The sequence below is a fragment of the Paroedura picta genome, chromosome 1 (assembly GCF_049243985.1).
Source record: "Paroedura picta isolate Pp20150507F chromosome 1, Ppicta_v3.0, whole genome shotgun sequence".
Lineage (NCBI taxonomy): Eukaryota > Metazoa > Chordata > Lepidosauria > Squamata > Gekkonidae > Paroedura > Paroedura picta.
In genome coordinates, this window is record NC_135369.1 from 119348077 (window position 1) to 119374213 (window position 26137).

The window sequence follows — 26137 nt, forward strand, 5'->3', positions numbered from 1 at the left end:
AAAGTTGGCTAAGAAATATAACAAAGGGCAGCCTAGCCACTTTAAAACGAACAGTTCACCAGCCTCTTATCAAAATGAGGATAAAACCAGATAATGGCATGGATTCTCTCTGGAAACCAATTTGTACTTTATCAATGCTTCCCTTATAGCAGTAGTCCCCAACTCCCGGTCCGAAGACCAGTCGGTACCAGGCCGCAGCTCCTCCTTGTTTTCCCCGGCTGCTGCCTCGGGGGCTGCCCTGCCACTCTGCTGCTGGCTCATCTTTGGTGCTCTCCTGCAGCTGCCATGGCTGGGGCTCCCCCTTGGGGTGGCACTGCGCAGCTGTTGCTGGCAGCGCCCCCCAGCGTGTGGCAGGAAGTCAGGGTCCCCGGTAATAAAATGGGTGTATAAGAAAATGGGTGTATAAGAAAATGGGTGTATAAGAAACCATCCGATTTTGTCTTTGCTGATTCTCTAAGGAGAATTTCAGCTACTTAGCCTTGACATGTTCACACCTGAAGGGAAAAAAATGATAAAATGTTGTGTCATGTTGCTCCATAGTAAGGTCATCCCTGCAAAAATTACCAGCAATTGCTCGCCTCCAAAGCACACACTGTGCTAGTTTGGTGTAGTGATTAGGAGTGTGGACTTCTAATCTGGCGAGACAGGTTCGATTTCCTGCTCCCCCACGTGCAACCACCTGGGTGACCTCGGGCTCACCACAGCAAACTCTTCTTCTTCTTCTTCTTCTTCTTCTTCTTCTTCTTCTTCTTCTTCTTCTTCTTCTTCTTCTTCTTCTTCTTCTTCAGTTAACATGCTGTTGGTTTGCTTTTTAGACCTCATTGGCAAACAGCAGAAAGTGGAAGAAAACATGGTCCAAGAGGGCTATCTGGCATCCCACAGAGCTGTTTAATATTGATGTGCAAATGTTGAAATCTTTTAAAGTTGCTAGAGGAGATTTGTACTGTTTGGGCATTGTATTGTATTCACAGAACCTGTTACTGGGATTTTAAGATGTTTGTTTACGCCTTGTGCATTATTTCATTGTTTTTCTTTAGGCCTCAGTAAAATTCTGCTCCTCCATTGATTTTGTCTGAAGCAATGGATTTTTTCTCTCTCCTTAAGTGAGCTTTAGAATATGCAAGGCCTTTCCATGCTTTAATTTTTAACTTAGAAAATACATTAGTGAAGAAAAGAACAACACAACAATGGAACATCAATACTGTTGATACAGGAAATTTGGACAGTCAATAATATCTCTTGATTATGCTGTGATCTTGCATTAGAAGTTTTTAAACTTCTGGACAAGAACATGGCAATGGGCCCACTGAGTTTAATGAATTGGGCATTAAGGCTACAGCCCCACACACAATTTTGTTTTGGAGGAAGGTCCATTGAACAAAGTTGAGCTACTTACATCACCGAGTAAATGTTTAGGGGACTGAGTTGTAACTCTTTACCATAAAGAGGGGGGAGTTAGATCTTAGATCAGGATTCTGTTAGTTTCTCTCCTTTTTGCAGAAGTAGAGGTGGGGAAAGGAGGACAGACAGTTATGTTTAAAATCTAACGATAACTCTGGATGTGTTGAAGGCTTGAATGTAATAAAGTTTAAGGCTGTGATCCTAAGCACACTTATTGAAAGCAGAGGATGGAGGAGATACTCTACACAGCCAGTCACCCCACCTCAAAGAAGATGATGCTGTAAGGTTGCCTGTGCACTTGAGAGGAGACAGATGTAGCGTAATGGCAGTTAATTACTTCCAGCATTTTACAAATAAGAAGGGTGTATCTGCCCATCTATCTTCAATTTTAATATATGTATTTCCTTCACTCTGTTCCCCCTCCCTGAATTAACCCAAAGAAATGGTAACCCTATAAACTAAGCTAGTCATTCCTATTTGGTCCTTGAATCTGTTAAACATCTTCATTATGCTGTATGCTAACCTGCTGCTCACTCTCCACCTATGTGTATGGACTTGTAACTTCCATTTCAACATAGGTCAAGACGTGAGCATGCACATGAAAGCTTATACTTCAAAAAAAAAGTCTTTGGGTCTTAAAGGTACCACTGGACCCAAACTTGGTTCTCTTAGAAAGCAAGCTTTACTCTGCTCTGGTTCAGCCTCACTTGGAGTACTGTGTTCAGTTTTGGGCAGCCCAGTTGAAGAGGGATGTAGACAAACTGGAACATGTCCAGAAGAGGGCAACAAAGCTGATGAGAGGTTTGGAGACCAAGACGTATGAGGAAAGGTTGGGGGAGCGTGGTCTGTTTAGCCTAGAGAAGAGACGACTGAGAGGGGATCTGATAACCATCTTCAAGTATTTAAAAGGGTGCCATATAGAGCAGGGGTCATCAACTCCCCGGTCCGCGGCCTGGTGGCGGGCCGTAAAGGCCACGGTACCGGGCCGCCGCCAGCCACGCCTGCCTTCCCCTGCCGGCAGCAAGAAGGAAGGGAAGAGGCAGGCGCAGCCGCCGGCATGGCGGTGATGCAAACGTGCATGCGTGCTGTTGTCGCGCATGTGCGTTAGCGCCACCTGGCGGCAAAAACACGCATGCACGGCAATTGCGCGTGCGCGTTTTTGCAGCACCCGAGCCGTCAGCTCTTCCCTCACTCCGGAAGCGGTCCCTGACCTGAGAAAGGTTGGGGACCGCTAATATAGAGGATGGAGTAGAGTTGTTCTCTCTTGCCCCGGAGGGACAGACCAGAACCAATGGGATGAAATTAATTCAAAAGAAATTCCATCTAAACATCCAGAAGAAGTTCCTGACAGTAAAAGCGGTTTCTCAGTGGGACAGGCTTCCTCGGGAGGTGGTGGGTTCTCCATCTTTGGAAATTTTTAAACAGAGGCTGGATAGCCATCTGACAGAGAGGCTGATTCTGTGAAGGCAAAGGGGTGGCAGGTTACAGTAGATGAGTGATTGGGATATGAGTGTCCTGCATAGTGCCGGGGGTTGGACTAGATGACCCTTCCAACTCTATTATTCTATGATTCTAAGTCATTATTAAAGTAAATGTATACAGGATCAGGCTATAAGAGTTCCAAGATAGTATTTTCAATTTGAATCCTAAATCCCATTGAATGTATTGGGACTTCCTGCTGATTGTGTACAGAGACTTATCAGTATTGGATGGTAATAGCACATCTTTAACTGCTCCTGCGGAGTGGATTAAATAAAGCAGTAAGGGCCCCGAGGGCAGGCCCTGTCCGGGATGAGGAAGGGTGCCGATTGGCCCCTTCCCCCGGACTGACAACTGGAGGGCCTAATCGGCAGGCGCAAAGTGCCTGCCGATTGGGCCCTCCGATTGTCAGTCAGCCGGCAAGGAACCAATCAGTCCGCCAATTGTCAGTCCGCCGGCAAGGGACCAATCGCGAGCCGCACAAAGCGCAAAGCGCGGCTCGCGATTGGTCCCTTGCCGGCGGACTGACCAATTGGGGGGTGCGAAGCACCTACTGATCCGCCCCCCTTCCGCCGTCGCCTACATGCGGCTGACCGCCGCCATTTCTTCCCTCGCTGCGCACAGGCCAGGTCGCCCCCTGGCTGTGCGCCCCACAGGACCTGACTAACACTAACTAACATGCCGCCCCGCACAACCAGGAGTGCCTGGTGCCAGCAGCAGGCCCTGGCACATGTGCGAGCGGCGGCCACACCGTCCTTGACAAGAGGACAGGGCCGCCTGCCGGAGACTGCTGTGGGAACGGCCGCGGTGGCAGCCACCAGCACAAGATGCGGCAGCAGCGGCAACGGCGCCACCAGTGCCGCCCCCTAACAGCCCGGGTTGCCCGCCGGCCCACACCGCCAGGACCGGCTGCTTTCGGCCCCCGCGGGAGTGGCTGCACCATGCCCGCCACCGGCGGCCGCCACTGAAGACTGAGGCTTTTCTCAAAGGTAGTCGCTGTTCCGGGGGGGTCCCTGGAGGTGGTGGCGGATCGCGTCCCACCTCACGGCCGGCCTTGGGTGTGTGCAGTGGCCAGGAAGCCGGAAAGGCACCCCGCCGCAATCACCAAAGCCGCTAGCGCCCGCTGTATTCAGGGGACAGCGGGCTTAGTTTCTAGTTTATTATAATCTTATTAATAACCACAATTCCTTAAACAGACTTAGGTTTGCTTCAAAGACAGGCATCAAGATGGATGTACCATCACAAGGCCACCCAGTTTGGTTTCTATAACTTTTAATATCTTTGTCATAATTAGACTTCTAAAATTTTGTAGGCTTGCTTGTCCAGGGATCATTTTGTCAGTGGCTCTCTGGTGGTTTGTAATCTGTCTTAATAGATCCATTACTCAGTCTGAGTCAGGCTGTTCTCTCCTGAGGCAAGCTTGCTTTCTTGCCAATCAAATCTCTCTTAGACTGTTCGAAGCACATAAAGAAGAGGAGGAGCATCAGTAAAAGCAGAAACCGGAGCACACGGAGCTCATTCACAGTCAGATAGTAGCTAGGAAATTTTTAGCCAGGATAGAGGAAGGAATGCAGTAAGGAAAAGGCAAATGCTACTGGAAGGAGAAAAGGGATACAGCGTATACTGGGCTGCTGCTCATCAAAAATGTCACGACCTGCAAACAGAAGACCAGAAAATCACAAAATAGTAAGCATTATTTAATTATGCAGTTGATAATACATTTAAATATGTTATTAGGTCACTGTGGTGATTACTTAATTAACACACTTTTATATGTTGCATGCATTAATGAAGAATATATTTTACAAGCTGTTGTATGTTTCTGGGGGGCTCTTATAAGGTGCTAAGGGCACTGTATACTGAATTATTTTAGCTTAGTCTCAATAAGGGAGGGAGAAAATAACTTTCCTGTGGTCATCCTCTGAGCTTCTTGGCTGAGTCAGGATTTGAACCCAGGTTTCAAAATCAGAAATTTCCCCCTCTCACACACTCAAGGAGAAGCTGTTGTAAAATTACGTATAGTGCAATTACAGCAACAGAACAATGAAGAAATCCAAGCTGGAAGACTAAGTTAACTTCTACATAATCTGAAAAGCCTCACAACTAAACTCCGCCTCAAGTCATTCTTGGTGCCTGAATTTTTAACAAATATTGAAAATTCCCCTGCATGGCCAGCAGGTGGCAGCACAACTAATGTTTGTGTGCTTCTGACTTGTAAGAACAGCAAATAACTTTTTGGCCTCTGAAAATCTTATCCTAGGAAAGAAACAAGCTGTTGCTCTCTATAGCTGCTAAAAGGGAAATCCATATAATTCTGCACAAGCAGAAAGTGAGTTTAAGGACATGCAGCAGAGCAGTCATAGTGAGCAAGCTGCTTCTGCACCATGGTTGCTAACTGCCTGGAGATAAGTATGTTTTGCCCCTTTCCTATAGGTGTCATGAAATGCAACTGACCAGGTGATTCTATTTACCTTCATGCCATGAAAAAGTTTAGCTATCTCTTTATGTACTTTAAGGTTCTGTTAAAGAGACAGGACATTTTTCATCAGGTCATTTTACAGAATCATAGAGTTGGGAGGGACCTCACGGGTCATCTAGTCCCACCCCCTGCACTATGCAGGACACTCACAACCCTATCGCTCATCCACTGTAACCTGCCACCCCTTAAGCCATCACATAGTCAGCCTATCTGAAAGATGACTATCCAGCCTCTGTTTAAAAATTTCCAAAGATGGAGAACCCACCACCTCCCGAGGAAGCCTGTTCCACTGAGAAAACGCTCTAAGTGTCAGGTACTTCTTCCTGATGTTTAGACGGAATTTCTTTTGAATTAATTTCATCCCATTGCCCTCCAGGGGAAGAGAGAACAACTCTGCTCCATCGTTTATATGGCAGCCTTTTGAATACTTGGAGATGGTTATCAAATCCCCTCTCAGTCATCTCCTCTCCAGGCTAAACAGACCAAGCTCCCCCAACCTTTCCTCACACATCTTGGTCTCCAAACCCCTCATCATCTTTGTTGCCCTCCTCTGTACACGTTCCAGTTTGTCTACATCCCTCTTCAACTGGGCTGCCCAAAACTGAACACAGTACTCCAAGTGAGGCTGAACCAGAGCAGAGTAAAGCGGTACCATCACCTCCAGTGATCTGGACACGATACTCCGTTTGATACAGCCCAAAATCCCATTTGCCTTTTTAGCCACAGTCACACTGCTGACTCATGTTCAATGTATGGTCTACTAAGACTCCTAGATCCTTTTCGCACATGCTACTGCCAAGACAAGTCTCCCCCATCCTATACTGGTGTCTATGGGTTTTCCTACCTATGGTCCCTTCAAGATGTTCCTGTGAGGAACCTAGCAGTTGCATTTTTCACCAGCTGCAATTTTCAGATCAGAGACAGGGCAGGCCCATATAGAACGAGTTACAGAATTCAGTCATCGCATTTATCACCTCTGTGCTGTTACAAGCTTTCTCACCAAGAATGTCTTTCCTACCAAGAATCTCTTGTTATTAGGATTGTCAACAGACCCTGCCACCCCTCCCCCTGACACACACACACACCCCAGCCTGCCCCTCCATTAGGGGTGTAATAGTTATTTACTTCAAGCTCTGGAAAGTTTCGGCTGCTCTTTTCATACATCACATCTTTAGTGAAGGGATAGGACACTTTCCTCCAGGCCTCTTGGCAATCCTGCTACATGATATCCTTTTGATGACTCCCTAGGTTCCCCCAGATGCAATTCTAAAACTGCTGACTCAGGACACAGAACATCTGTTTAAAAATAAATAAATACAAGTAGTGACAGTCTCACGGATATGTGGAACATATACTTGCTCCGGGGCTCCTTGGTCCCTTCCCACTCCCTCTCTGTCAGACAGATACATACATGCAGACTCCTTCCCCCCCCCTCCCTCCTTCTCTTTTGCTTCCCTGACTTCCTCCCTGGTCCCTTCCCCCTCCCTCTCTCTCAGGCATACACACAAACATGCAAACTCAGGCTCTTTCACCCCTCTCTCCTTACCTCTTGTTTTACAGCAGCCCTCTTTCTTTTAAAATAGTTGGGATTTTGAACATAGTTCATTGTGGTGGGGAACAATGTTCCCTCTGATTTCCCCCCCCCCCCCATTTGGTGAAGCAATTCACATCCTGAGCAGAATACAACTTCATAAGATAGGCAGTGGGTAATGTAAGGCCCTGTGCAGCTCCGGGATTCCGCTGAGCGAGCCTTCCAGTGTTCATGAGTGGCTGCTCATGTGTGCAGCTTAGAGGGATCACTGGTGGGGAATGTACCACTGGAACAGTTAAAACAAAATCTCATGCACCCTACTTGTAAAGGTAACATTTAAAGGTATCCCCTGTGCAAGCACCGAGTCATGTCTGACCCTTGGGGTGACGCCATCTAGCGTTTTCTTGGCAGACTCAGTACGGGGTGGTTTGCCAGTGCCTTCCCCAGTCATTACTGTTTACCCCCCAGCAAGTTAAGTACTCATTTTACTGACCTCGGAAGGATGGAAGGCTGAGTCAACCTTGACCCGGCTGCTAGGATTGAACTCCCAGCCTCATGGGCAGAGCTTCAGAAAGCATGTTGGCTGCTTTGCCACCCTGCGCCACAAGAGGCTCATGTCTGGCTGAAGTGTTAGGTACTCATTGTATCCATACTATTTCCCCAAGGATTCATCATAGCCATGTGACCCATTTTCGTTTAAACTGTTAAACTGCTTTTGCATTTCATTTCATTGCATTTTCCTTCTTCCTTTTCTCTTTCCAGCAAAGCAGTATAAAGTACTGTATGACTTTGTTGCCATGTCCGTCCCCCCCTTTATTTCTCTTTATTTTGTAGGACTGGCATTTGCCCACCATTTCATCCTCTGCATCAGCACATCATATGGTATGCAGCTCTCCCCACATATCCCCTCACATTGCTTTTCCCTGGGCACTGGGATATTAGGGGATTTGTGTTGGGCTATGCATGTGTGGTGTTGCCAATATGATTGACAATGTGTAACGCAGTACTTACTGAGTGCTAGAAATCCACTCTGTTTTTTTTTTTAACTAAAGTTGCTTTTCAACTAAAGTTGCTTTTTATTGAAAAGCAGGACTGAGTGGGTGGGAAAGCAATCTGCTTCTAATTTGTTATGTTCCTAAACCAAGGGCTTCACTTAGTATTTCCTCTAATTGGCAGAGCAGAGAGCTTTTTGTGCTCACCTACGGTGCTTTGGTCGCCCAGCTGTGTAAAGATCACGATCAGGATGAAGACGTGAACAAGTATTTAGATGACATGTAAGTAACAAGTATATGTGTGGACACTTGCATAATGGTTTAGCACAGCCTTTCTGAACTTTTTTTTAAATCATTGAGTAACCCCTGAAACATTCTTCAAGCTTTGAGAAACCTCAGAAAGGGCATGATCATGCAGAATATGGTTGGGAAATCTAGTTATGTAACTGCCTGCTTGGGGCCCCTCCCCTTCCAATCCCCTCCAGACTCATCATTGGCCATTTTGGAAATGGGTCGACATGATCATATATGGTCATATCACCCAATAAATGTTTAACAAATGTTAACTCCCAGCCATTCAGGAAGCCCTTCAAGGTTTCATGAAACCCTGGTTGAGAAAGCCTGCTTTAGCAGAAACAATGTCTTCCTAACACCCCCCCCCCCAATCAGTATGAAAGTTCTGAAATCTAGGAGATAAAACTGAATATGGTATGAGGATGTGGAAATCGCACTAGTGTCAAACTCTCATTGCTGTTTTCTGAAATTCCCGATCTCTGTCCTCAAGCCCCGGTTAATTTGGTCTGCTTCTGGATGTTCACAGAGCCTGTGGTATTCTAAAGAGCTTTCCAGAATGTACCTGCTGATTTTGAATGGCTGCTGTGTTGTGGCCTTGTAGGCTTTCAGAATGGTAGGAGCATGGCTGCCATGGACCTGTTACTTCCCAGGCACCCTCTGATAGCAGACATGGTCAAGAGAGTGTTCTTGTCTGGCCCTTGAGATAGCAAGGGGAAAAGATAGCAAGCAGCAGGGGCCTAAAGCAAATGGGGTTCAAGATAATACGGGATTGGGTTAAGTGTGGTGTTTGAGATTGGCCACTTGGTCAGCATCAGCCGAGGCTTTCAAATAGTCATCAGGGTTAGCCTAATACAGGACATCTCTATAATACAAATAGCCATTGAGGCTTGATTGCTAATGCTAGTTGTAATAATTTCAAGAGAATCTTCCTCTCTTGCCCAAGATTTGTAATCCCTTCACAGGGCACCTGAGTTGAGAGGACTGACAATTAAACTGGCTTGGAACATGTGCTGACATACTACAAGAACATGTTACAAAAACAAGCCTGGAAAGGAAGGGGACCTGAAGGTGCCTGACATACATGATATGAAAGCACTGGGTTTTCTCTTTAACTCATAGGTTTCGAGAAAGTTGAGAGTTTCCTGGGGCCAATGGCACACACACCTGGAGTCTGTATATTTCTGAAGAACTTCTTGAAACAGTTTGCAATGCTCGGTTAAATGTTGCACAAATAAACAAGCATGTTAGCACTTGAGGTTGCATCAGCCAGCATTGTTTTTGAACATCAGTTTGTAAGAAAGTGTTGTGTTATAGCACAGATTGTTCTGTTTTGCCTTTGTGTCCTGCCCAGCCTGACCCTAGAACACCAAATGCTTTCCCATTAATTGCAATTAGTTTCGTGGTCAGCACAATTGGGAATAATGAGAGATCTTAAGAAAGAGCAGTTCCCCTCCCCCGCCACCCCAATCCATCTGCAGCCTTTCAGCTAGGAAGAGGTGCTTCTGTTCATATTTCTTCCATTAAATTTTAAATAAAAGCACTTTGGTAATAATAGTATATAAAATAGCTCAAAGCTATCTTCAGGCTTTGGGTCAGCTACTTTATTTCTTGCAGGTAGGGTTGCCAACAGGCCTGGAGATAAATGCTCTGTCCTTTTAACAGTGGTTCTCATGAGACAATGGGCAGTTAAAGCTTTAATGTCATGAAGTTAAATGACCTAATTAGCTAGATAACATTCCATTAAGCTTGTTTTTCTCTAGGCCTGTTGGCAACCTTGCTTGCAGGCCTGTACAACCAGGCAGGAATTCAGCTGGAGAAAGTACCACCTACATTTCTTTGCAAGGGGCAAGTTCAGTTGACTCTCCACTAGGATTGGTCTATGCCCGGTCTGTCTTCTCAGTGGGAACCCAAGTGACTTACATTAATTCTCCTCTGCTCCATTGTATCCTCACAAGGCCCCTGAGAGGTGTGTCTGGCCCAAGGTCAACCAACAAGCCTCTATAGCAAAAGGGATTTGAACATGCATCTCCCAAATCTTAGTCTGACACTCTAACCAACCACTTCACCAGAGTAGGCATATTCTGGTACTAGCTCTTGAACATCAAGATGCAAAAGCAAGTCAGGGTGAATGTTTATTTCCTGGTCAGTTAATGACCCTGATTTCATGCATCTATTAAAGGTGTAGAATATCTGTCACCTAAAAATAAAGAAACAAAAACAACAACCCTGAAACCCAATTCAGAATATGGATTCATGTTGAAGAGGTGTTAATAATTCCTGTTCAGTATGACCACTGAAAAAATTAGAATCATCTGGAGAGAGATAAATAGATGAGAATTGGTCAGTATAGGATGAATATGACAGTAATGTTATTATTCATTTGTGGGATTTTCATCTTCATAAAACAAAAAGAAGTCAGAGTGGAAAGGGATATTTTAAATAAATTTTAAAAGCCCATTGGTAATCAGTTTATAAAAACTTCTAAACATAGGCACTAATTTTAACAACAGTATATTGTTAAACGAACTGTTCCTAGTGCCCAAGTATAGCTTTCCAGTGTGCACTTAGACATATGTTGGTTGAAGCCTCTTAAGGCTGGAAGTACCTTGGCCCTGTGCTTCCTAGAAATGGGAAGAGACAAAGGACATTCCGATCATACACCTGCATTTAGAGTTTTTAAAAAGGCTGCATGAAAGAAAAGCTGAGAGAGAGCATATTCAAAATCAATGTGGTCCAGCAGAATACACCACAAGGAGAGCGGGTGATTGCCAACCAAGGGGGAATAAAATGGAGAACTATGCTTTGTCTAATGAGAAGAAGAGGAATTGGATTTTATACCCTGTTTTCCACTGCCCAAAGGAGTCTCAAACTTACCTCCCTTTCTTTCCCCACAATGGACACCCTGGGCCATTCTGCACAGCACTAATGTAGCCGAAATGCTGCCATTATGTAACGCTATTTATTTTGCATTATTCACGACATTGTACACAATCTGCAACAATCCTGCAACACTCCCACAAAAATCGCTTTATTGTAGCAATTTTCGGGGAATCCATAAAAGTGGATTCCCCCTAAAAAAAACGCTTGACTCTTGAGAACAACCTGCAACTCATACGAAAAAGACATGTGCGTTCTCAAAACAGCGGTAGCAAGCATGTCCCTCCCTAATCTCTCACACCCGAGCTTCCGGCATCCTGATCACCATTTTTTCCCCCTTAAACTGGCCACAGCAACGAATCAGCGATGCTTCTATGGCTGAAATCCCTCCACAAGCAATTGTCCGTAAAGTTTCCGAGCACAATACAGCCCCCTGTTTGACACTGCACTAATTTCGGCCAGAAATAGCCCTGGGGGGGATTTTTTTTTTAATTTCAGAACGTGTAAACGAATAAGTGCCAGCTCCTAAGCCAGCAAAAAAAGGTCTTTCTGATACATCAAATGAACGAATATGCGTTGCTACTGGTCTTTTTGTGTTTTTTAAAAACGTTTTTAAAGGGAAACACGAACACAACAGTTAATTGGCTGCTTTCTTTGATTGACGGCCAGGGGAGGGAGGAAGCGCGGAAAAATATCTTCTTCTTTGTTGCGATTTCGGCGAGACCGGAAACTTGTGCGTTACGATAGCAGCACTAGTGGGAGAGCCTTTTTTCCGATTGAACCGGCTGTGTGCGTTACTGAGACCTGCCACTTTTGCTTCCAGTACTTTTCAATAGCGCTCAGACTTAGCGAAATGGCCCCCTGTGAGTTCGGTGGGGCTGAGAGAGCTCTGAGAGAACTGTGACTGGCCCAAGAGCACCCAGTTGGCTGCAGGTGGAGGAGTGGGGAATCAGATCTGGTTCTCCAGATTAGAGGCCTCCACTTTTACCGGCTATACCATGCTGAAGGGAGAAGATGAAAGTCACATTGTCTGAGGCTCCTTGAAGATAGCAAGGGAGAAAAATGCCTTGGGGAAGACTGAATATCTGCTCTCGGTTCCCAGTGGGCCTTAAACTACATTGCTGGATGAATTGTTGAATTGATTTTTTATACCATTAGTTCTGAGGACCATTGGAGTTGGGCTGGAAAAATCCAATTCTTGGTAGAGCTACCAGGAGTTGCTTAGAGGCTGCCTACTAATCAGCTCTAGCTGTATAATAGTATTTGATTGTCATTCATTTCTTCCCTGTCTCCTGCATCCCCAGCTTTCAACATTGGGATGCCTACCAACTTTTGTTAGGCATCACAGTCATAATTTCAATACAGGTCACCTGGAATGGGCAGTATTGCTCCTTATGCCCTGGCCCATTCCGCATTGTGTATGATGAAAGAAACAGCAGAGCGGGGACAGAACTGGCTAACTTTCCCCCCCTTTTATACCAGGGGATACAGTATTGGCATCAGGCTGGTCGAAGACTTTTTAGCTCGCTCTGCTCTGAAGAAGTGCCGAAGTTATTCTGAAACTGCAGACATAATCGCACAGGTACAAGAAGTTACACGTGGCAAGGCCACGCCTCAATTTACCCAGTACCCTCTTCCATAACGTTCTTAAAATAACAGTTGCAGCAGCTGTGCATCAGATAAAAATCCAGTGCTTGGTTGCTTATGATTTTGAAGATCAACTGTATATACTAGACTGTCATATGTGTGTAGCATTTTCATTCCAATATATTGGTCAGTGGTTGGTGCTAATAGCAAAAGCTTTCTTTTCAGGAAAGGGGCCATGGAAGAATATCTGCTTGACATGCAGAAGGCCCCAGGCTCAGTCCCAGACATCTTTTGTTGAAAGGATCATATAGAATTCTGGAGGAATCTTTATTAAACTGTGAATGCAGAAAGCACCCTGGAGAGCTGCTGCCACTCGGAGTAGACATTACTGACCAATGACTAGAACGACAAACCAATGATCTGATTCATTGTAAGGCAGCTTCAAGTGAGTGTACATGTGTTTACTCTTGTATCTGATGCAGGGCTTTTAAACTATAGCATGGAGAGACACAGGAACTGGTTAGCCATCTATTTTCACCACCTATCCCTCTGAATTGACAGGTGCCCATGCCCTGGCCCCCACATCATTGCTCAGCCCCTGCTGCCCTTGCATGGATAGCATGTGAGCCAGCCCTGACAGCTGCCAGTCCCCATCCCTCCTTTCTGATAGAGGAGGGGATAAGCTGAGGGAATCACAGCCCAAGGTGGCCGGCCTCTCTGCTGCATCCTTGGGGGTACCAGGACAGGTCCAGTTTGTGATTGAGTCCCCAACCCAAGCCCTTGCATCACCAAGTTCTGCCTACACTCCTGCTCTGGACACAAAATAGGCTAGGTTACACAGAAGGGTACCTTCAAACAGAGTGGTACTGTGACCCAAATAGGCAGTCTCCTAATTAGTTGGGGGGGGGGGGTGATTCGCTTAAAGGAGACAAGAGCAAGAGGGAGAAACTGGGTTCTCCAGCAATGTTTATGGATTTTTGTTCCTTTAAGAGAACTCTCAAATAAACCAGGCAGATGTCCAACCAGGAAGGTTTTTATGAAAAAGAAAGAATAAAACAAAAATGGACACAACACACACACAAACACACACACAAAAGCTAAGAGGATATCAGAGAGGAAAGAGGGAAAGCTTTTTTTGGGGGAAAGTGTTATATTTACCAATCTTGCATATATCTGGGAGACAGCAGCAAAATGGCCCACATTTTCTGAAGAGGAGTGGATTGTGTGGCCAAGAGCACATACACACACTGCTATGGAACAGGGTGCCACAATTATAGGGTACAACAGACTCTCAGGTTGCAGTGACATGATTCCCAAAACAATATTTTGATGGGTTTACCAGTAATGGACGGTGATTTGGGGGAGGATGGATGACACAAGTGGAGAGGAAGAGCTAATGGTTTGGGTGAATAGAATTGAGTGCTGATCAAGGTAAGTGTGAGCAGAATGTGGAATGTTAATGGGATTAGCCCAGGTGTGAATCAGTGGGTTCTGGGAACTCCATTGTTCAATAGTTATGCATCTCTCCAGGGCATGGGGGTAGTCATTAGCTAGTCAACAGCTATGACACACCTTCCAAAATATTTTCCCTGGTTTTTACCTGGCTGGCACTCATTGTGTTCCATTTTAGGACATCTTGTGCTTATGATTTCTGAGTGACAATTTAAGATGGGTGTTCATAGTTATTCTAGTTATAAACTGCCCCTCAGTGAGAACAGGGGTCTGGCTGCTAGCAGTGACTAGCTAATAGGCAATGCCACTGAAGAGGCTGGGACCTGTACCTTCACCGAGGGCATCGTGCAATGGCAGTGAGTTTTGTATCTTTCGGTGCTTTGTCCTCCATTCTTTCATTCAGCAAATCCCAAAGGAACATGACTCGTGTCTGAACAGCTGGAAGTGTTTTTCTGATGAAGGGATTAACACACTGAAAGGTGGAGCCTTCCCGTCCTTTGCTGTTGTTTTCCTCATTTTGATGTGTGCATGACTCGCTCTTTCCTTATGCATTTAATATTTATTTGGAGGTTGTAGGCTTTGCCAGGAGATAGTGACTGGCTTCCGGAGCTGTCATTGTAGTTCAACCCAGAGCCTTTACAAGCCACATGAAGCTGAGAGCAAAAGACAAAACATGGTTTTTATATGAATAAAATCTTAGCTGGCCCATCAGATTGAAACCAGATGGTCATAACAATCCTGTGGTGGAGTTACCAAACCCACACTCAGACTCTGAGTAGGCTCCAGGTCAAGTATTTGCCTAGCCTGTGAGTGCCACGTGAAGGAGGCAAGGCATTCACCACAGCCGATGGAGGATATTGTTGTTAAGCTGGCATGAACTTATATAATGTGTAGTTGTGTTAGTCTAAAGAAGAAGAACAATGTTTGAGTCCAATGGCACCTTTAAGACCAACAAAGTTTTAGTTTTTGTATGCATGTACACTATTTATTTGTTTGTTTGTTAACTGCCGCTCCCAGATCCAGCCTGCTCGTGACAGTGTACAACAAATTAAAACCCACATAAGATACAACAACATTTTAAAACAAAGTGATGGAAAAAACATCTTAAAAACCTCCCCCTCCCCCAGCTTTTATAGCAGCCATCACCACACACCCCCAGGGTACCCAGCCTATGGGCCTAGATCAGGAGGGACCTGATCTTCCTGGCCTGGCCTCAACCAAACACCTGGCAGAAGAGCTCTGTCTTGCAGGCCCTGCAGGACTGTGATAGCTCCGTCAGGGCCCTCAGCTCTTCAGGAGCTTGTTCCACCAGGGAGGGGCCAGGACCGAAAAGGCTATGGTCTAGGCCAGGCGTGCCTCCCAGGGTCCAGGGACAACCAACCAATTCATACTTGCAGAGCGAAGAGCCCTGCGGGGAGCATAAGGAGATAAGCGGTTCTTTAGATAAGCAGGGCCCAGGCCATGGATGGCCTTAAAAGTAAGAGCCAAAACCTTAAACCTGATCCAGAAGCTAATTGGCAACCAATGCAGCTGCGTAAACACAGGTTGGATATGGGTCCTCCAAGATGACCTCATAAGGACCCTAGCAGCTGCATTTTGCACAAGTTGCAATTTCTGGGTCAGAGATAAGGGTAGGCTTGCATACAGCAAGTTACAAAAGTCTAATCTGGCAGTGACCGTTGCATGAATCACTGTGGCCAAGTGTTCTGGAGACAGGTAGAGTGCACGCATGGTGGTGGCCTGTGCTTCCAGCTGCGGCCACGCCCTTCGCGAAGCATGGCTGCCCATGAGTACAGGGCCCCACCCTGCCTTCGCCGCCCGCCTAGAAAAGCCCATTTTTACAAATGGGCTTTTCTTCTAGTACTGCATATTTCTGATAAGTGTACCTGGTCAAGGCATTATAGCCAGCTAACTATTCCCAGTTCCAAATGCATTAATCCGGAAATGGAAAGTAGAGAAAAGGAAGAAAATAAAATGTATTATCCAAGTGGGTAGCCATGTTGGTCGAAATCAGCAGAACAAATTTAGAGTCCAGGGGCACCTTTAAGACCAACAAAGTTTTATTCAGGGTATGAGCTTTCATGTGCACTCCCACTTCCTCAGATACAATGTCATTCCCTTCTACTTTTTATTGCGTACACATGAAAGCTTTGAATAAAATTTTGTTGATCTTAAAGGTGCCATTGGACCCTAAAGTTTATTATATCAGCTTTGTATTCATGAGACCACTTTCTAACAAATGTTATGAAGTCGTGGGGACTTTTCTGATTTCAGAGCAGTTGAGGGAATAGTCTGACAGACAACTGTGAGCTTCCTTATTGTATTCCATCCTGCCCACTTCCAGTCCTTCTTCTGTCAACCAAGAGACTTCCCACCTACCATATAATCCAGTGCTTCTCACCTTACCTCCCCCTGCTGATTACACTGTTTTTTTCTCAAATGGGTCACACTAACAGGAATTTCTGTTGCATCAAGGCAAAGAACAGAGCACAAGTTTAATGCCTTTCCCTTTGGCAATGTTTTATTTTTTGTCCTTAAGAATAAGGTGATCAGATTGTCCTACCTTTGGAGGGACATCTGGGGGTATCTGGCAAATTGTACTTATGTTGAAATTAAAAAATATATATTACAAAACTATTTTTGTGTTCTATGCATTCTATGAAACTTTTTGTTGCTCCAAGTAGACCAAATTTTAAATCAAGAACCCCCCAGTCAATGGTGTCCTACTTTACCAATGTTAAAATCTGGTCACCTTACTTAAGAAGTATCTACTTTATTCTGTTTATCCAGGGAGACATGGCTAATAGTTTCTAGGTCAATATGAAGGGAACATTCCTTTTACAAACATCATTAGTGCATCCATTTAATCTTTCTGAATAAACTTTATTAAGCACTTACACTATCACTGTTTTGGGTGGTTTCATTCTCTATTTAATGTGCTCTGTCTCCTGTCTATAGGTAAAGTCTAGGGTTGTTTTGCTTACATTGTAGGTATATAGTTTGTTCAACCAGTTTGTAAAAGAGTTAGTCTCACTTATGCTGATAAAACAATAAAATCAGAGTCCAGTAGCACCTTTAAGACCAACAAATATTTAAGGCATGAGCTTTTGAGTGCAAGAATGCTTGCACTGAGGAAGAATGCTTGCACTCGAAATATCACGCCTTGAATAAATCTTTGTTGGTCTTAAAGGTGCTACTGGACTCTGATTTTTTGTTGTGCTGCTTCAGACTAACACAGCTACCCATTTGAATTTATGCTGATAGAGTGACATCAGGAAACATCTGCTCCTTAGGTTTTGCTGACATCATTTGGTAGCCCACAAATAAAAGCAGAAAACAAAACTTTGAATAGCTTCTCTGTATAGATCATCAAGATTTTTATCAGGAGATGTTGGTTTAGGATTGACAACTTGCTTGTCAGGTAACAAGCAGATCTGAAAACACCAGATTTGAAAAGAAATGAACACATATTGTTCAACCATAAATGGGCCACTTAGACATACAACTCTGCCTTCAACCTTTGGTCTGTCACCCTCAGCACTGTCTACCCTCACTGGCAGCAGCCCCCCAGGCTAGAATCATAGAATCATAGAGTTGGAAGGGGCCATACAGGACCTTTAGTCTAACCCTCTTCTCAACACAGGGTCGGCCTGAAGCATCCATATTTTTCCTACTAATTGTTCCTGGGACCTTCCGCATACAATGCATATGTTCTGTCTCTGAGCCATGGCGTATCGTTTGCTTACATCACATAACAATATATTTGACAAAGCACCAACAAGCTTATCTGCTACCGAACATTCCAGATAAGATTTGTTACCAGAAATGCACACACGTGTCCAAAACACGTGTCTATGAGCAGTGGGGAATTACTTTGCGAGAGCTTTGCTAATGTAGTGAATGGATTGTTTGTCAGCATTTATGAGGTGATTGCACCCTTTAGAACTCAAGGCAGACAACAGATAGTTATAGTAAAATAATAATGAAAAATCTTGATTAGAAAGAAAATAATGAAAAGAATTAGATCTGATAGACAGAGTGCCTGAAGAACTATGGACGGAGGTTCGCAACATTGTACAAGAGGTAGCAACTAAAACCATCCCAAAGAAAAAGAAATGCAAGAAATCAAAATGGCTGTCTGAGGAAGCTTTACAAATAGCTAAGGAGAGAAGGGAAGTGAAAGGCAAGGGAGAAAGAGAAAGATACACCCAATTGAATGCAGAATTCCAGAGAAAAGCTAGAAGAGATAAGAATGCCTTCTTAAATGAACAGTGCAAACAAATAGAAGAAAACAATAGAATGGGGAGGACCAGAGATCTTTTCAAGAAAATTGGAGATATGAAGAGAACGTTTCATGCAAAGATGGGTATGATAAGGGACCAAAATGGTAGGGACCTCACAGAAGCAGAAGAGATTAAACAAAGGTGGCAAAATTATACAGAAGAACTATACAAGAGCGAGCTTAACATCCCTGATGACCACAATGGGGTAGTTACTGACCTGGAGCCAGACATCCTGGAATGTGAAGTCAAATGGGCCTTAGAAAGTCTGAGCAACAATAAAGCTAGTGGTAGTGACAGCATTCCAGTTGAACTATTCAAAATCTTAAAGGACGATGCAGTAAAAGTGCTACACTCAATATGCCAGCAAATTTGGAAAACTCAACAATGGCCACAGGATTGGAAAAGGTCAGTTTACATTCCAATCCCAAAGAAGGGCAATGCCAAAGAATGTTCAAACTACCGCACCATTGCACTAATTTCTCATGCTAGCAAAGTTATGCTCAAAATCCTACAAGCTAGGCTCCAGCAATATGTGGACCGAGAACTTCCAGAAGTACAGGCAGGATTTCGAAGAGGCAGAGGAACTAGAGATCAAATTGCCAACATACGCTGGATCATGGAGAAAGCTAGGGAGTACCAGAAGAGCGTCTACTTCTGCTTCATTGACTATGCTAAAGCCTTTGATTGTGTGGAGCACAACAAATTGTGGCAAGTTCTTAAAGAGATGGGAATACCAGAGCATCTTATTTGTCTCTTGAGAAATTTATATGCAGGTCAAGAAGCAACAGTGAGAACTGAACATGGAATCACTGACTGGTTCAAAATTGAGAAAGGAGTTCGGCAAGGCTGTATACTGTCGCCTTGCCTATTTAACTTGTATGCAGAGCACATCATGAGAAATGCGGGATTAGAGGAGTCACAAATTGGGATCAAGATTGCAGGGAGAAATATCAACAACCTCAGATATGCAGATGATACCACTCTAATGGCAGAAAGTGAAGAGGAACTAAAGAGCCTGTTGATGCGGGTGAAGGAGGAGAGTGCAAAAGTTGGCTTGAAACTCAACATCAAGAAAACAAAGATCATGGCATCCGGCCCTCTCAATTCCTGGCAAATAGAAGGGGAAGAAATGGAGTTAGTGACAGATTTTATTTTCCTGGGCTCCAAGATCACTGCAGATGGGGACTGCAGCAAAGAAATTAAAAGACGCTTGCTCCTGGGGAGGAAAGCTATGGCAAATCTAGACAGCATCCTAAAAAGCAGAGACATCACCCTGCCAACAAAAGTGCGTTTAGTCAAGGCTATGGTCTTCCCAGTTGCAATGTATGGCTGCGAAAGTTGGACCATAAGGAAGGCCGAGCGTCAAAGAATTGAGGCTTTTGAACTCTGGTGCTGGAGAAGACTCTTGCGAGTCCCTTGGACTGCAAGGCGAACAAACCGGTCAGTCATAGAGGAGATCAGCCCTGACTGCTCTTTAGAAGGCCAGATCCTGAAGATGCAACTCAAATATTTTGGCCACCTCATGAGAAGGAAGGACTCCCTGGAGAAGAGCCTAATGCTGGGAGCGATCGAGGGCAAAAGAAGAAGGGGACGACAGAGAATGAGGTGGCTGGATGGAGTCACTGAAGCAGTAGGTGCAAACTTAAATGGACTCCGGGGAATGGTAGAGGACAGGAAGGCCTGGAGGATCATTGTCCATGGGGTCGCGATGGGTCGGACACGACTTCGCACATAACAACAATAACAAATGAAAAGACATATATCTGGCACACTAACAGTCAAACGGGTAGGAATTCAAAGAGGGAAAAGGGTTGCAGTGGGTATATTTACCTGTCCTGGAGAGCAGAGAGTGACATAACCAACCAGCAGCGCAAAGGGTGTTCCGAATGGGTCCCAGATCAGAAGCACATTGGCTTGTCAAAGCCAGAGTTTAGATATGTTTTGGGGAGAAGGGGTCGTGCTGAGCTCATGATGGGGGCATGGTAGAGGCATGATGGAATTTTCCATGGGCGAGAAGTCTGGAAATGGCCTGGCCGGGATCAGAGATGGGTGCTGATGAGCTCAAATGAAGGAAACCATCCTGTCTTAATATGTCTAGCTATGAAGGTGGGGGAAGCGATTTCCCCTGGCAGATTGGCTTAGGATGAGTCAGAGGTGAGAGACAAAGGAGATTACCTAGAAGCCTCTATGCAAACATGGTTCTGCCACCCACTTGATCAGGAATACAATGGGGGCGGGGGAGAGAGGAAGACAAGACTTGACTCAAGCTGCAGCAGTCATGTTGAACTGTGGCTAACAGCAAGCCAGGAGAGCAGACTGAGCCTGGCACTACTGGGTTTCGGCAGACTTTAACAGAGTCTAGTTTTGGCATAAGCCTAGACTACTGAGGGGGGACAGTATGCCAGCCTATAGAGCAGGATCCTTCCATACATAACAGATTTCCCTGCTATTATGTAGCCAATTATGTAACCAATGATGGCTGCATGAACTTGAGGGGTAATTTAAGAAAATTGGATCAGCTAAAATGTCAATGTAAACCAGCATCCTAGTGCAAAAGTGTTCCTCAGAGATACCTTTTAGAGCTGTATAAGGAGGTTATGGTGGAGATGGCTACATTAGCTTCAGCAGCTAGCAAACATGCTATTTCACAGCCATCAGTAAATCTGTCTTCTATTGTTTGTCTAATTCCCTTTTAAATATATCTCACAGAGTTCAGAACAGATGATGTTCTGCCCATAGAACACAAGTTACAGGTGTGCACAGATTCAATTTGATTTGAGGATGTGCAGGTAAGGAGAGGTGTTTAACCCTTCAACTTCCACGTAGTTTTACGGTTTGAAACTTGGCTCCCTGAATTTTTATTTATTTAATTAAAACATTTACATTCTGCCTGTCTTCCCAATACAAGGTTCCAAAGGCAGTTAACATTAAAACAAAATGTTAAAACATTTGAGACATTAAGCAGCACTTAAAATACACACATATAACATATTTAAAACATTTGAAATATAAAAAATATAAAGACATTACACACAAATAGGAGGAAGGCTAGTAAGAGTAAGTGAGGTAATGCCAAACAAAATCCATTGGCAAACAAATACGATACAGGGAGACAGAAGACTCTCCCTAGGGAAGTTCTAAAATTCTGTAAAGAGCAAAATCCATTTTATTTAGACTTGTCTTTTCTTCTGGAAAAAGTGAACAGCAGTTCTTGACAATTAAAACCTAACAGAGGCTGAAGAGTTAAACCTCTATTCATTGCATGGACTAACTTATGATCTGTAGTCTTTGTTTTGTCTGTTTCAGTAGTGGTGGCTATTGCATCTTGTGGCAAGGTGATTCTTTGCAGGAAAACATCCTTTGGTTCGTTCTACATCTGCTGCCAATTAGGCTTATTGGATGATCCTCCAGTATTTCAAGACAGATTATGTTGCATTGTGCTTGTAGCAGTGAAACATGGACACTGAGCAGATTTACATTGCTGAACATTCTGCTTGCTGGGAAAAAGATTTTCAGCTTCTGTGAGGGAAGGGAAAGTTGTCAGGTTGGTTAGGATTAAAACCTCACACAGGCCCAAACAACAGGAATAACTTTGTAGGGTTGGCTGGGAAGAAATCCTTGAAAGTGGGAAACTACAACTTCTTTCTTTCAGCGTTTTGTTTGGGGGGGGACACTGTAGCTGTAGTTAGAGTAGTCCATTCTCCCAGTTTGGTAGCTGTTGTACTTGTTGTAGGAGGTTGCTAACTTCGGGTACTGTTGTTCTGCTCTGGTTTGCTGGCCCTCTTTTGCACTTACAGAGCTAGTTCACTGTTTTTCTTTTGAAATAAGTATTCAAAAACATTTAACCTACTGGTGCCTCAATTAATGTAAATTAACCAGTAACCGCTGCATTTCCCACCCTCGGCTTATATGAGAGTCAATATATGAGAGTTTGCCCAGATTTTGTGGTAAAATTAGGTGCCTCTGCTTATATGTGGGTTGGCATACATACGGTAGATTACTTTCTAGTTTTGTCTTTCACCTTTTTGTTATTCCTAGCATTTTTAAATAATCCCTAGATGCTTTGGGCTATAATTTTTGTTTGTGGGATCCAGTACTTTATTTTCTTCCACCCCCCCCCCTAAATAATCAATGCCCTTCATCATTATCAGGTTATTCTTTAGTTCCTCTTTTGCACACACACCCCTTTACTGTTTAACACGCATCGCTCTATCTTTTCCTTCCTCCTTCAGAAACTGGTCTGCTTTAATCTGAAACTCTCTTTTCTCTCCCAAACTGTTTGGAGCTGCAACTTTCAGATGAACTATCATCTGCCTTGCTTTTGTTTTACTTACATTTTGTACACACCACCCCAAAGCCCTTGTTGAGGGCAGATTTTTGTTTCTGTTTTGTACATATTTTTATCAACATGGAGTCCCCCCCCCCCCCTCAGAAACTAAGTACCTTTGCAAACTGCAAGGTTGGATTTATGCATTCTTCCCGAACTTTGGTCATTTTGGTTCACAGCCTGTCTGCATTGTGGTAAACTTTGCTTACAAGGACATAGAAAGATGCATAGAAAGAGCCAGTTTGGTGTAGTGGTTAGGAGTGCGGACTTCTAATCTGGCGAGCTGGGTTCGATTCTGCACTCCCCCACATGCAGCCAACTGGGTGACCTTGGGCTCACCACAGCACTGAGAAAACTGCTCTGACCAAGCAGGAATACCAGGGCTCTCTCAGTTACCCCACAGGGTGTCTGTTGTGGGGAGAGGAAAGGGAAGGTGACTGTAAGCTGCTTTGAGCCTCCTTCGGGTAGAGAAAAGCGGCATATAAGAACCAACTCTTCTTCTTCTATTTGCATGGTGCATCTGACAGTGGCTTTCCTTTTGACTGCTGTAATTCCCCAAACTGCTTCTGAGTTTATTTCTGAGAGAAATGTAGAGGCTCTTTGTAAACCCAGAAATAGCTGGCAATTTACAGTTCTTGAGGTTTTTTTCAGTCTCTTTCTGTGCATCTGCTGCACTCACACTCAGGCATGATTGCTAACAGGCCTGGGAGAAAACATCCTGTCCCTTTTAATAGAGGCTTAATGTATGGAGATGGGCAATTGAAAGGTTATGTCCCATAAGGTTGTCTGGTAAACAGCACACAAACCTCTATTAATAAGACAGAACATTTCCCCCCCTGGGCAACCCTCTTCTTAGATCATTGCACCATCTCACCAATAGATGCTTTCTTTTGTAATGTGCCACTACTATTGTGAGATTTGGTTGGAATCTGGCACTACTTAAGTGTGATATGAATCTACTGCTATAGTTCTGGCTCTAGTAGAATGCAGAAGAGCAAAGCAAGAACAGCCCTGTTAGGTAGAAGGCCATAAAAAACCCCTGTGACATGGTGATGCACATCTCCTCTTGCTTTTCTAGGGTGCTTTCAAGATGTATCTGGGTGTCACTCCCAATGTGACTTGCACTAATGCCAAGGGGAATGTATTCTCCCTCATTCTGGATAAGAATCCCCTGGTCGACTTTGTGGAAGAATTGCCGGCAGCGCGATCTTCACTTTGTTATTGCAGTATCCTGTGCGGTGCCATTAGAGGGGCTTTGGAAACGGTAAGGAGCTAAACATGGGGCATCCTTCCCTTCCCTTCTAGCATATGATATGAGGCTGATAGCTGAATCTCAGTGTGGCAGGGGTTTCCCTCACAGAACTGTGCAGTAGCTTCCACAAAAAAACAGATCTGGGTCTGAACCAACCGGAGCCGCTAATAATAACTTTTAATATCCCACCCTCCCACATGACCCAAGGTGGGCAACAGCATTTAAAACATACAATTAAAAACCTAAAAATGTTTTGGTGTACATAAAAGCTCCACATTTTAAAAATCTAAACATTCACAACCTGGTAGAACATAGGGACAGAGAGGAGGAGGAGTTGTCACTGCCAGACTTGCTCTCCAGCCCACGGAGCTATGAAAAACATGTATGTGTAGAATATCTGCTATAGTCAGAGAGAATATTGAGCAGCTGCTATAGTTCCAGTCTGGATAGCTTGCTCTTTCTCTTTATTGGTCTAATTTTTCACTGGCCACCCATGCACTATTATTATCCATTTGGTGGATTCCTTTGCTTCACAAATTGCTCCTGTATAAGCATAAGCTATTTCATTACATGTTAATTTTAACCTTCTAGCTGTTGCATTTGTGATTCTTGTCTACTTAACTACTGAATTTGCATGTGACATTTACGAATATAGAAAGACTGGGATGTATTTTTAAACCAACAGCTATGGATCTTACATAGTTAATGAAATTAGAATGCCCTGTGGAATGAGTTCCCAGAGGAGATCAGGGCCCTGACGGAACTCAAACAGTTCCACAGGGCCTGCAAAAGGGAGCTTCTCCACCAGGCATTTGGTTGAGGTTGATCCGAACCATGGCTTCCCACCAGTCCCCAAGTCTCCCTCTATCATTACAGATCTGCCCAAACCACTGGGCCCCAGTACAAGTTAATCAATGTTTCTAGTATTCTACTGTTCTACAATGTTCGTTACTACAACTGTCTTGTTGTCATTGTTGTAACTCACTATAAAGTGAGTTAATTGTACTGTTCCCTTTTTATGTAAACTTCCCTGAGCCTTCAGGGAGGGCAGTATAGAAAATAAACAAACAAACAGATAAATAAATAACTGAACGGATGGCCTTGCCTGGAACTCAAGTTCAAGGTATTTTTACAGAAGATGATCCACATAGACCAAAATGTGCTTAAATTCCCTACATGCAATACATTCTCCAGATTTGTATAGGGTATTTATCATGGCACTGAGCACAGGGCTCAAATGTATGGTGTACATATGCACTCCTGTTCAAATAGCCCCTTGAAGTCAAGGTGTAACCCATAATCTTCTCCACAAGATTATTTCTATTCTTAATTAATATAGTTTGTGCAGGGCTTTAAAATTTCCTCTTGCAGAAACCTGAAAACAAACTGGAGAAAGAAATTAAAGAAAAATGATTTCTTCTAGTTTACTGACTAGGCTTTTTTTGTTTCTAGGTAAATCTTGCTGCTGAGGTTACTTTTATTCAGGACCCACTGAAGGGTGATGAAGTGACAGAAATTGGAATTACATTCTTAAAGAAAGTTGAAGATAAAAAAAAGAAAAGAAATAAATGAAACCAAAGTCATAAATATGGTTCTCTAATAGTTTGGCTCTTTTTATCTACCTTGAATGAGAACCTGATCCAGAAACCACACAGTACAGGAATCTGCCTGCGGATCCCTTCCTGGATCAGGTCCGTTGTAACAACAACAAAACTGTACTGTGCAGGGTGAAATTTCTGCATCCTACTATCCAAATGTATGTGAATGGTACTTCCAGCTAGATCAACTGATAGTTTGGTCCAAACTATGTGAACTCCTGCTCTTTTAACAACCATACTTTGTGCTTAGGTCACCAGAGGGGTGCCCTAATGATCGTGTTAATGATCCCATAGGGGCTGTGATAAGCAGAGTTTTCCTTGTAGTGCTACCCTCCCTGTGGCACTCCCTGCCCAAGGCTTCTCTGAACAGGTTTATTGTAGCTTGGAAAAAGCAAAGCAAGATGCTTTTCGTCATATGAGGCCTCTGGGAGAATTGGCTATCTTTGTTACTGCTGCACATTCAGAATCAGAAGGCCTTTATTTGCACATACTGCTGTATATATGAGAATTTTTAGATCTTTGAGTTTCTTGTTCTATATTATTGTTAATTTATTTTTCAAATAAAGGCTTATCTTAAACTGTGTG

General features: G+C 44.0%; 1 protein-coding gene across 4 annotated transcripts; it reads left to right on the forward strand.

Moving 5' to 3' along the window:
* The first annotated feature begins 4282 nt into the window (after positions 1–4282).
* Positions 4283–26135, forward strand: TRAPPC3L (trafficking protein particle complex subunit 3L). 4 transcript variants are annotated; one of them, XM_077301478.1, is made up of 6 exons: positions 4283–4566; positions 7725–7772; positions 8067–8164; positions 12545–12635; positions 23781–23966; positions 25407–26135. In XM_077301478.1, the coding sequence occupies exons 1-6, from the start codon at positions 4525–4527 to the stop codon at positions 25524–25526; spliced, it is 585 nt and encodes a 194-aa protein (XP_077157593.1). In that variant the 5' UTR covers positions 4283–4524; the 3' UTR covers positions 25527–26135. The 4 variants fall into 4 exon arrangements, with proteins under 4 accessions (XP_077157593.1, XP_077157612.1, XP_077157585.1 ...); XM_077301470.1 differs by having other exon boundaries at positions 4284–4566; positions 12536–12635; XM_077301497.1 differs by lacking the exon at positions 7725–7772.
* The last annotated feature ends 2 nt before the right edge of the window (positions 26136–26137 follow it).

Bases quoted from the DNA above. Each gene is read 5' to 3' on its own strand.
- TRAPPC3L (XM_077301470.1), top strand. From the start codon at position 4,525: ATGTCACGACCTGCAAACAGAAGACCAGAAAATCACAAAATA. The intron at 4,567-7,724 runs GTAAGCATTATT...TTTATTTTGTAG, and splicing joins GACCAGAAAATCACAAAATA to GACTGGCATTTGCCCACCAT. The intron at 7,773-8,066 runs GTATGCAGCTCT...TCTAATTGGCAG, and splicing joins CTGCATCAGCACATCATATG to AGCAGAGAGCTTTTTGTGCT.